Source organism: Dasypus novemcinctus, chromosome 29, assembly GCF_030445035.2.
Source record: "Dasypus novemcinctus isolate mDasNov1 chromosome 29, mDasNov1.1.hap2, whole genome shotgun sequence".
Lineage (NCBI taxonomy): Eukaryota > Metazoa > Chordata > Mammalia > Cingulata > Dasypodidae > Dasypus > Dasypus novemcinctus.
In genome coordinates, this window is record NC_080701.1 from 27886197 (window position 1) to 27898307 (window position 12111).

Below are 12111 nucleotides of genomic sequence, written 5' to 3' on the forward strand. Positions count from 1 at the left end.
CCCACAATAACAGATCAGTTCCTTGGTAGGGGAAAAGCTCTACGGAATGGAGCAGACAAAGTAAGATCTATAGGATTCAGTGGCTTACATGAGGGATCAGGAGTAAAGAGGGCTCCCAGGCTAGGGAGAGAGAGGTCCCACTGATCAAGATAGAGAAGGAGAGGTGACACCAGGCTTGGGGTGGGGAGGGTGAGGAGATGCTGGTGAATTAGGCTTTGCATCCAGCCTGCAGAGCTCGTGGATCTTCCGAGTGGAGATGCTCATCGAGCAGCTGGCATTACCTGTCTGGGAGCTCAGGCAAGGCATCTGGCTTGGTCAAGAGGAGTTTGTTCAAGTCACGGGCAAAGAGATGGGCGGTTTCAACCCTTACAGGTAGAAGAGTGGCCCCAGGGAGACGGAGCAGGCAGGGATTCGTAACCGAGGAGCTACGAGCCCCTAGCAGTCTGGGAATGAGTTTTGGGGGAGTCTGTGAACGTTGTGAAGTTATTCCCAGAAAGTTGTGTGTCCCTTTCCAAGCTTTCAGTAAAAATGCCAACGAGTCTATAAGCCCCCATCCTCACCTCAAGGTTACAAAATACCACTGCAGGAGAAGGCTGAAAATGAAGGCACTAGGGGACATGGACATTTAAGGGCAGGCAGAGACAAAGGTGAGGAAGAAAGAGTGGACATCACCACCCCAGGGTCCTCAGGATGGAGGAATACAATACGGATTAGAACGGACATCCTGATATTCTACTCTACACTTATTGTGACTTGAGCAATGGAAGAAATGATATCACTGATGTGGAGACGTGGCCACGGGAGTTGCTGAGGGCAGGGAGAGGGAAAATGAGGTGTGATATGGGGCATTTTCGGGACTTGGAGTTGTCCTGAATGACACTGTAGGGACAGATGCAGGACATTATATATCCTGCCATGACCCACCAAATGTACTGGGGGAGAGTGTGAACTACAATGTAAACTATAATCCATGCAGTGCAGCAGTGCTCCAAAATGTATTCACCAAATGCAATGAATGTGCCACAATGATGAAAGAGGTTGTTGATGTGGGAGGAGTGGGGTGGGGAGTGGGGTATATGGAACCTCATATTTTTTAATGTAAACATTTTGTGTGATCCATGTATTTTAAAAATTAAAAAGATATTAAAAAAAAAAAAAGAGTCAGAAAACCACGAATGAGTGAATGGCACCAAGGAAGAGAGAGGCTCTGAGTGGCAGCTCTCACCAAAGTCGAGTAAGAGAAGAACTCTGAATCCAGCAGTGGAGGTCACTGCCAGCTGAGGGGGAGAAGAAGGGGCTTTATCACGAGGTCACAAGAAGGGAAAGCCTGGCAGAGAAGAGCCCACCTGGCTCACAATGAGAATCCAGCCGAAGAAGGTTCACAAGTCCCAGACTACACAGTGACAGGCCCCAGGCCGGTTTGCTTAGATTTCCACCAGTTTGACAGAAATCCAAGGAATCAGATGCTGGGCAGCCCTCTCCTAAGTGACAGCCTCTTCTGTTTATGTCACAGGCTAAAATAATACAGAATTAAGGCTCCATAGCAGGTCCCCAGTGCAAAGCTTCCTATTTAGATGTGCAAGGCAATTTCAGTCAGTAGCATCTGTTATTAAGCCAGATAGTGAGCATATCAGTTAACAGTACAAGCGTGGGGAGAATCAGGCCAGGATCTATCCCAGCTCTATTGCTACTAGCTGTATGCCCTGGGCAAGTTCATGATCATCCCTGAGCCTCACTTTCCTCATCTGTAAAATGCAAATATTAATAGTAATTCATGCTTCAGGGTGTGATTGCGATTATTTAATGGGGTAACATATTTAAGTTCAGGGCCTGACACTGTGAGCCCAATCTGTGGGCAGGTGCACCCATTATACTCTATTGCACTGTCATCCAAACGTGAGCCACACACATCATGATCTATTTTCTAGTAGCCACATCAAAAAGCATAAACAGGTGAAATTAATGTTAATCCTATATTTTATGTTACCCAAAATATCTAAAATATCATTTCAATATATCATTGAAATCAACGTAAAATCATTACTATGATAGTTCACTTATTTTCTTCCTAACAAGTCTGTGAAATCAGGTAATTCACAGTAACGGCATACCGCAATCCAGACTAGCCACGTTTCACGTGCTCAGTGGCCACTGTGGTGGCTCAGGTCCTGGACACACAGCTCTAGACCTCCAGGTGTGGACAGCAGGCAGTGAAGGTCCTGAATTCTCTCCATCGAGGAACCCTCTTTCCACACTATATTTTGAAATGATTCTCTAGTTTATTACAAGGTTAAATCCACACTTCCAACTCTTTCACCCCCTCCTACTTTAACCTGGAGATTGCTAAAAGGTAGCCAAGTTCCTGGGATGCACAATACACAAACACTAGTGATGACCTCTGAAAACTCACCACCATCATCTGCATCTTCACAGAGAAAAAATGACCAGATGACAATGAAATAACTGCTAAGAGGTAAGCTGGAATGGTGTGAAACTATGGGGGGTGGGCCCAAGCTATGTTCCATGAGCCAAAAGGACAATCCCAAAGGTGCAGCCTGGCTAAGAACTGCTAAGAATAAGTGACATTCAAATCAGCTCGGTGCAAGCCAAGGGGAGTGGGATTGCGGGAGGCGAGGAGCACAGGATTGAAAGAGCAGCTGTCTTGCCATTGCCTTATTCTATGTATGGCTTTATGTTCAAAGGCAGAGCAAAAGGAAGGGCAGAAAAAAGCTGTATCATTGTAGGGAAAGCAGGAGAAAGACTATCAAACCTTCTCCTTTTCTGTACTCAGAAGAGGAACTAATCTGGTGCAAAATGTATTTTTCCGAAAGTTAAATTTAAGGGGGTGATAAACCTTTGATGTGAAATATCGACGGAACTTCCACTGGGTATATTAACATACTCTTTTTACAATTACATGATAAAGTACTACAGGTTTTCTGGAGGGTAGATTCAAAATTCTGGAAAGGAATGATTTAAGCAAAGAAACTGAAATGACATTCTTGTCTAAGTCAACACAAGGAGACCAAATGAGCAGACACAAGGAGCCTAACAGAGAGCCTGGGCCATCGCCATTAGAGGTCAGCACCCTTCGGCCACCAAGAGTCCCCAGAGCCACCCACCAATGAACGGACACAATGAACACGGTGCCCAGAAGAAGGCCAGTTATACCTGATAAATTCCAACAAGTGCAAGGAGGTGCGTAGACCAGATCAGAAAGATAAAGGGGTGGGGCTTCAGTTTGGACATGTTACTTGTCTAAAGAAAAATTTTATTTTGGGTAAGTGCAGAATAGTGTGAAATCCAACAGATCTGGGCACATATTGGCAGTGTGACTTTGCATATACCGCTTAATTTCTCTGAGGCTTAAGTTTCTTCATCTGTAAAATAAGACGACTCACAGAACTTCTCTGAGTATCAGACATAATGCATGTAAAACTACTTTGCATAGCAACTGACCAAGCAGGTATTTAATAAATAGTTGATGCAATTAGCAATAATAATAATAAAGACATAATAATTTTTAAAAAGATATCCCCAAATCTGTCATGATTCTGTCACTTATTAATGGGAAAAAAAAAAGTTTTTTAATGAAAGGCAGTAGAAGGTAAAGGTTACTCAACTGACTTCCTTTTCAGGTCTCCGTATACCGAGCATGAAAGTACGATGGAATTTTTTCCATCTTTGAACCCTTGAATGAGTTCATCAAATTGATTTCTCCTGGTCTAATGAAAAAATGTGAAGTTGATCTTGAATGCCTAGGTAAGTGACCTTGAAATCAGTGTACTTTAACAACTTAGGTACCCATCCATGACAAAATGTGGGGGTGAGGGAATGAGTTTTCTTCTGTATCTATGGATGTCTACGTTTAGGGCTTGATGTACAAAGAATTCTTCCCCCACGGCTTCAAAAGGGCCTCTCCACTACCAGGGTCTCCATCCATCATGTAGAAGTACATCTGAAAAACTAGCTCAGATGAAGAAATCAGTATTACAAGGTCTTTTCCCCCTCTACAGCAGTATTTGCAATTTAAAAAGGGATTTCCCTAAAAAAAAAAAAAAAAAAGGCTAACTCAAAAAAAAATCTCTTGGGACCTCAGAAACGCTAACATAATCGCTATGAAGGTATTGATAAAAGAACTCTACATGCTGGTAGTAGACTAGCAGGCATCTGCGACAATGAGTAGGACAAAACCTTCCTTAACACTCCTCAAATCAAACCCCAGAGGTGACTTTTCACATCAGTTTAAAGAAGGTCTGGTTTCAAGTAAGAGATCTGCTGGAGGCTATACAACTCCAAGGTAATTGCTGTGTGTGTGTGTGTGTGTGTGCGCGTGTGTGTGTGTGTTATATGGGGACTTCAAGTTGATAAATGGCACTATTAGAATCTCAGGAATACTCAGGACCAAATACCAAACCGGAATTCACCCCCGACTTGCTGGTGACTGGTACGAGATGCGAAAACCCGCTAGGAGCTCCTCTGCTAACACGTTCACAGAAAAGACACGGCTAAGCTTACCTTTTTTGGGTCTGGATTTCACTGGCGAGGGCTCCTTTTTTTCCATTGCTGCTTCTCTTTCTTTCCATCGGCGGATCTGCTCCTCCCTCATCTTGAAGAACAAGATCTGTTTCTGCTCTTCGCTGAGCTCTGCCAGGAGAACGGGATCTATGTACATCTCGGACAGTATCTGTTTCAGCATCTTCGCAGTCCGCGGTCTTTTACGCCTGTGGCAGGAGTGCCTGAAAGTGGCTTCCAAGTGTGCCTCCACCTGCGCTGGTACCTGGCCGGGTCCACCAACCTTCACAGAGACTCACGCAGCCCAGAAATTCCAACGGACTGCGTCAGCGATCTGGCTTCTGGGATCTAGCACCAAAGATCCTGTCCAAAGCACCATTCACCAAACCTACAAAGAGCAAGAGCCAGAAGGCAGGCATGTTAAAATGCGTAGAAGCTGGGCCAGAAGAACAGGTTTCTGAGGAGAAGAAAGCTTAGAGGAAATACAGTATCACTATTCATTTCAGGGGGAAAAGAGAAGAGGAAAAGCTGAGGCACGCTTGGTTAATAGTTTGTGTAACCTCTACCCCATAATTTCGAAAGATACTTTATCACGAAAGTAAAACAAACCCTAAATTTATACAGGTCAATCTCAGGGAAACATAAAAATTAACAGAGGTTTGGACTTCTCCCAACTAAGCACACATATTATTATCTCAGAGCTAACAAACCGCCAACTGTATGGCTGAGAGAGAAAGGAAGGGGAAAAAAAGTCACAGGAAGAAATTTAAAACACGCGATTTCGATAGAAGCTACCATTTTTGAGATTTCACAGAGCCAGCCACCCCAAACCAAACCACAGCCATGCTTGAGGAAGAAACAAGAAAAAATAACATTAAGCCGCAATGCCATTTTGCATTTTCCCTTAAGAATAGTACTAAATAAACCCAAGTACATACTTTCATCTTCACAAAAGGACTGTGTACTTTCCAGACAAACCAGTAAGGCCATGTAAACAGTGCAGGCACGGGAGAAAACATTCCCCTACACTCTGGAAGGTCACCAGGTTTTAGGTGTACCTCTTCCAGATAACCTAATTGAATAAAATCTAAACTTACAGACCAGATGAACTGAGCAAGCAGAGAGGTCACCAGGTTTATTACAAAGGAGCCTTGCTTTAAACACAATTTATTAAAGGACTCCTTAAAAAATGAACTTGTATATGAACAAGTAATCTAACAGGAGATCTGTCCAGAGTTGGCAATTCCCCTGATATTTCATTCTCCTTTGCACATTTCGATTTGGTTGTTTTTTTTAGACGGCCAACCTGCATACTTCTGTAATAACAAAGAAATCATTTATATACATTTCCATTCTGAAAAAAAGACTCAATTTGTTTCAAATATAACAGGATATAAAAAACTAAACAAAAACCCTGATGCTGCGAGTTTTCGGGAACACCAAAGCTGACAAACAGTTTGGCGCTTCCAATGCCCAATAATCTCACCATCTAGCAAGCCCCTCTCAAATATTCTGTTCTCCACACTGAGTTCAAACACTCAAATTTCAGAGCAGTCGCACCTTGGCCACGCTCCCTTCTTTCACTTCGCCATTCTTCAGCTGGCTCTCTAACAGTCCTCTCAGCAGCCGGGAGTCCCCTTGGCCGTCCCCTCTTCCTCACTGTAATGGTCAGGGTTCAAGGAAACAGAATCAACAAGAGATATCTGTCAAGCGGATGCGATTCCAGAAGAGTCTCTCACGCAGCCGTGGGGTTGCAAAGTCCAGGTTCCGCAGGCAGGCCGCAACCAGGGGCTGCAATGACAGTCCAGTGAAGGTTCTTGACGAGTTCTGGGAGACGTTGGCTGGCCAAAGACAAGCTGGGACATTCTCTCCAAATGCTGGAATCACTTTCCCTTTTAAGGCAGTCAGCTGCTTGGGCTGAGCGTCACTCATTGCTGATGGCAATCTCCCTGACTGATGTAATTATAACCAGCTCTCTATGATTTACCACTGCAGTAAAGTCAATGGTGACTAAAGTCCTTAAATGTCCTTGTGTTACAGTTAGCCCAGTGCTGGCTTGACCAAACAACTGGGCACGATTACCTGGCCGAGTTGACACCATAGCCTAACCATCACACTCCCCGTCCTTACAAAATTGTTTCTCGATTTTCGCCCAGTCTTTGGAGACAAGCACGCTCAAATAGCCCAGGTACCACAGAGTGGCCGGCGAACACAGCACTTAGAGTCACTAACTTACTGAGGCTAAAACTATTCTCGCAAACGCCAACCTATAATCTCCCACAGTCTTCGCCTGCAGGGATTCAAGTGGAACCAAATATTAAGAGAAAACTTAAAAAGAATGAAAAACATCGTCCCTGACCTGAGCTCAGTCAGGCTCCCCATTTCCCAGCCTCCTTGGCTAACTCTGTATTTGACTTTGAGGTGACCTTCAAAAAAAAGCAGACTCAAAAAGCTAGAACAGCCACAATTCAGTCAAGTGCGATGCTTTCTTGATTTTTTGGTTCTAGCAGTTTCTCAAGAGGTGGGACCCCTAAATCCTTCCTACAGGAGGAGCTTCAGGAGCCCGGGCTATTGTCTATACATGACATTCCTCGGTGTTCCTCGGTGCCTCTGACACCCAACGCCTCCTGGACATTCTGGTAAAGGTCCCTATGTCGACACACTCCCCAGCTCCAGTGGAGGACTCACACGGAAATAAAGCATGGCAGCAAAGGCTCAGCTCAGCGAGGCTTGAGGCTGCTGCTCTGTCCCCTGCTTAAATGGTATAAATCCTTGCAACAGGGATGGGGTAGGGGAAGCCAAAAGCCCCAAAGCCAAATTCATGGTTTTCCTCCAATACCCAGAAGACGCCCCATCATGAGAGCTAACCCTTACGTACCAGGCGCCACAGCAGGCACGTCCCATGCAGTAACTCATTTAACCCTCAGGCCGGCCCCTTGCATCAGGGCCATCATTATCCCCACTGCACAGATGAAGACGATAGCGCACCGGGGTCAGCAGCTGGGAAGGGGCAGGGCCCGGCAGTCGGGTCCTGGAGCCGGTTCTACCGTCCTCTACCGCCCAGAGGCCTTCTCGTGCATTTCTTTGCGAACCCAGCATTAAAACGTCATCAGAACAGGGTACCATATCTTACACATCGGGATTTCAGAAGGAAGACCTGACCTTCCGGCAACAGAAATGCTGAACTGAAGAAAGGCACATGCTCGGGCCCATGGGCAGAAGCCTCCCCACTATGGGTAGTACCTGAGCCCGGGGGTGGAGGGAGCAGGTACTGAAATCACCCGCCCCCCAGAAAGGGCAGAGGGAGCCATCATCCCGGTCCAGGCGTGTACCTGTCTGCAGATTATCGTCCGCCCTCGCAGTTTTATTCAAGGGGCACAGAGAACCTTTCCTTTTTTTTTTTAATACCACAAAATCGTTTTGTTTAAACAACCTCACATACTGAAAATCAGAAAACATACTCATTCAATCTCTAGGAAGCAGTAACAAAAAATATAGATATTCTTGGAGAATAAAATCTTTCAATGGGGATTATAAAATTGAGACTTTGTAGTACAGTGAAGTAGATGACCTAAGACTCATGATTTTCTGGACTTGGGAATCATCCTGAATAACGCTGCGAAAACAGATATAGGTCAGTTTATATCTTCCCACATCATGGAGAAACGTGTGGGAGAGAGTGTAAACTACAACGTGAACTATGTCATGCTCAGCGGCAGTGCACCAGGATGCGTTTAGCAATGGCAATGAACGTGCCACACCAGTGAAGGATGTTGTATATGTGGGAGGGGGTGGGAGGGCTGGGGAGTGGGGCATATGCGAATCCCTGTATTTTCTGTGTAACATTTATGTAGTCTAAGCATCTTTTAAAAAATGAAAAATATATATATATATTTTTAAAAAGACTCATGATTTTGGGAACTGGTTTCCTTTTAATTTTTTCGAAACTACAGTATTACTAGGCCAGGCAGCAAATATGGTTAGGTGTAGATAAACAGAAATGGCTTCAAGTTCAAGGATCCTACATGTTCCTAAATGTGAGTTAAAGGTAGCTATTTTCTGGTATATATGGTAAAACTTCTGATCCATATTTGGAAATACGAAAGCCTTATTTAAGAAATCTGAAAAAAAGAAAACCACTTTAAGCTACTACGAGGAGAGAGGCATAGTCAGAACTTCCCCATCATCCATGTAATTTAAATTTATCCTAGGCACGTAATAAGGGAGCACAAAACAACCTTCACGAAAATAGCCCAGACGTCCGCCGCCCCTCGGTCTTCACTCTTGCAACCCAACTAAAACGGAGCAAAATAAGGGGGAAAGATTGCGGCCTCACAGTCCCACAATTTTCCACCTCTCCCAAACTTAAAAGTCAACAATAGCCATTAAAAAAAGCGTTTCCCCACACACACCACCACCACACAGGAGCAGCACTACCAGAACTGCCTCTCAGGTGGGAAGAGATCCAGCACACCTTGGGGACGAAATGCTCAAAGTCCTCTACAGAGACTCTGTTGTGCCTTTGCAGCACGCAGGCACTGCCAGCACGTTTTAAAGGAAAGACCAACTGGGGGGACCCAGCTGACAAGTGTCTGTCTCCACTGCTGTTGAATGGCATGCAAGTCCCTGCCGCTGTGGACCCACTGCTGTGCATTACCCCTTTACACCCCACCCCAAGGCTGGCCCAGAAGGAAAATAACCCAACACACAGATAAAGGCAAAAGCAGGGAACCGAGCCGCCCTGCTCAGCTCTGCCTCTAACCAGCGGTGCGACGTGCAGCCCTCACTCCACTTCCCCAGCCTCGGTTTCCTCATCTGTGAAACGAGGGCCGGTTCAGTCTCCAAATCTCTGTCATTTGTGGACTAGGAGATAGATTCTAGTTTAAAGTTACAGCCCCGAGAGGAGCCAGGGTAGAGGAAACAGAAATGAGGAAATTAACTCATCAGGGTTTTTCCCACTTTCACTCCTTGACGACCATCATTGCTGGTACCGATTCGCAGTGAAATAACTTTTCCTCTCCTATAGTAAGGGCAACGAACTTCCAGTCATTCAAGCTCCAGTAAAACGAAAAGTTCAACTATGTTTTCTTCTGGTACAGCACATTTCTCAAAAGAGAGAAATGACAAGCAAAAGCTCACGCCTCTTATTCATCCCAAAACAAAAACAAAATAACAGAAACACAACAATCTCTAAAGGAACGGAGGATCCACTTAGTTTTCCGCAGCGCCCACAGATTTAGAATACCTCCCACAGCCACTGTTCTGTCATTTTTCTGCCTTTTCATTACTGTGCCTCCACCCTCAAAAGGCCTGTGCTGCAGCCTAAGTCATAAAAATACTGTGAAATGGACAGTACATTTTTCATGGAAAGAATAAGGCTTTGAATCCTAATTCCTTGAAAACAGCCAAGCCTGTTTTCAGACTTTCAGTTACCTATTCGGCAAATAATCTGTTTCAGAAGAGAAAATTAATTATCAGAGGTGACAACATAGATCATTCTTCAGAAATCTGAATTTACCGTAACACACAGAATTACCGAGAGAATTTCACTCTTATGCTAAACCAGTACTCACATTGTGCCTTGCACTTATTCACTTAGGGAAAAAAAAATGACATTCATCCGAGTCGTTTAAACAGACAATCAAAAGCCTTTTGTGAGATGAGTCTCAGTTTGGAGAGAGGATCTTCTCTGAGACCCTCGGCCAGGGAAAGTCAACTTGGAGAAAACCTACACACTGCGACTTCTCACCCCCACTCCGGCGCCCGCGTGAGAGTCGCGGGCAAGAACCGGCAGTGGCACCCCCTTAGGAAGGAAGGTCACCCTGGAGCAGACGGGGGCCACTGGGACCCCCGGGCCCGAGGACGCCGGAGGGGCCCGACAGCGCCAAGGCGCGTCTTGCTCGCACCCCACGTGGGGGGTGCGCGGGGAAACTCCCGCGGGGCCAGCAGAAACGACTTTCCCGGGACTCTTCTAAAACCCCCTGGGGTTCGGCGGGCGGCGCGGTCCTACCCGCGCGCTCGGAAGCGGCTGCGACCGGCCCGCGCCGGCGAGGGCGGCGGGGGCGGCGGGGGCGACGGGCTTCCGCGCGGGGGTCCCCGAGCGCGCGGGGGGGCCGCCTGGCGCCCCGGGGCTGTTCTCCCAGAAGCTGCGGCGCCCCCGGCAGCCCCAGCGCGGCCCACCCAGGCCTCCCGCTCCAGGCTCCCCCCCCCCGGGACCCCCAGCCCCCGGCCCCCGGGGGCCGCCGCTCACCCAGCCGGCTGCTCCCGACACCGGACACCGACACCGGACACCCGGCGCCCGCCGCGGCCGCGTCGCCCGCCCGGCCCCGCACCTGGGCCCGCCCGCGCCGGGGCGGGACGCGGCGGGGGGCGGAGCGCGCGGCGCCGGGACCCAGCCTGGCGGGGCGGCCCCGCGCGCCCCCGGGCCGCTGCACCCGCCGCTCGGGCCCTCGGGGGGCGAGCCCCCCCATTCGCCCCGCACGCCCTTCCCTTCACGCCACCCAGCACCTACCTCCGGGGCGCGGGGCGACCCGAGCCCCAGCCACGTCCATTGGGGGGGGGTGTGGCTGGACAAACCCCCGGGCCAGATATGGGGGGACCGCGTCCCCGCGTCCCCGCGCCCCACGCGCCCGGGTGACTTAGATGGCGCTCGCCGCCCCCCGCCTCGGGCGCCTGGGGGGGCTCCCGGGCACCCCGTCACCTGCTCCGTCCCGCGCGCCCACCCCGAGGGTCTTTGGTCGTGGGGAATTGGGGCGAGGCCCCCGGCCCCCCCAAACCCCACTCTTGGTGCCTTGGGGGGGGGTGTCTGCCGTCTGAGGACCCACCCCGCCTGCCCCTTGGGGTTTAGTGGCCTGGAGGTCGCGCCCTGAGCGCTCCGAAGGCGGGTTCTTGGCGGCGGGGCCCGAGGCGCGTCACCCTGACCCGTCCCCACAGGCCCAGCCGCTCCCCGCCTCGGGGTCCCCTCCTGCGGCTCCCCAGCTTGCCTGGGTTTTGTGGACGTTACGTACATGCTCAGTTTTGTTGACGTTACCTACATGCTCAGGACTCGAGGGCATCTGTAAGGACAGGGTGGCCGTGCCGGAGACACCAGGGAGGACAACGCTGGAGACAGAAAAGAGAAGACGAAGGGAGGTGACAAGCAGAGAACAGGAGAACAGGGGGAAAAGGTAAATCTCAGCCGGGGCAGGTGAGGGTGGAGCCTGAAAATGCCAGGGAGGCGCTGGCTGACCTCGGGAAAGGTCGTCTTGGAGGAAAGGTCAGCAGAAGCCGGGTGGAAAGTTTGGGAAAGTAGGGAGGGCATTTTTCACGGGAGCCCAGTATGCAGAACCTGTGGAGAACAGCAGGTCTGATGGCCCTCGGGTGGCAGCGCGCTGAGGAGAGGGCATCACCAGGGAGTGTTGTGTCGCTTCGGGTCTACACGGCCGGCCTGATACCCTCATGAGCCGGAGCTGCTGGGTTCAGAAGTAAAACGTTCTCCTTGCTAGCCTCTCCAGGCTGCAGAAGATAACCAGAGCCTGGGCGCGAGGTCGAACCCCGGGCGTTGTCGGGAAACAGGACCCAGCTCTGTGGGAAGCTGCTCTAGGGATCCTGTCAGGA

The 12111-nt window shown here is 48.9% G+C and overlaps 1 protein-coding gene across 3 annotated transcripts in view; it reads right to left on the reverse strand.

Annotated features, from left to right (window-relative positions):
* The window catches only part of SH2D4A (SH2 domain containing 4A), a 110458-nt gene extending 98855 nt beyond the window's left edge, over window positions 1-11603 (reverse strand). Inside the window, exons 1-2 of one of the 3 annotated variants that reach the window (XM_071212693.1) lie at window positions 11550-11603; window positions 4519-4903 (exon numbers count right to left, since the gene is read on the reverse strand). In XM_071212693.1, coding sequence (XP_071068794.1) covers window positions 4519-4699 — 181 coding nt within the window. In that variant the 5' untranslated portion in view covers window positions 4700-4903; window positions 11550-11603. Of the gene's footprint in view, window positions 1-4518; window positions 4904-6075; window positions 6376-10765; window positions 10877-11549 lie in introns of those variants that run through there. The other 2 variants (XM_004478307.4, XM_004478308.5) reach the window with 2 other exon arrangements.
* Window positions 11604-12111: the final 508 nt, after the last annotated feature.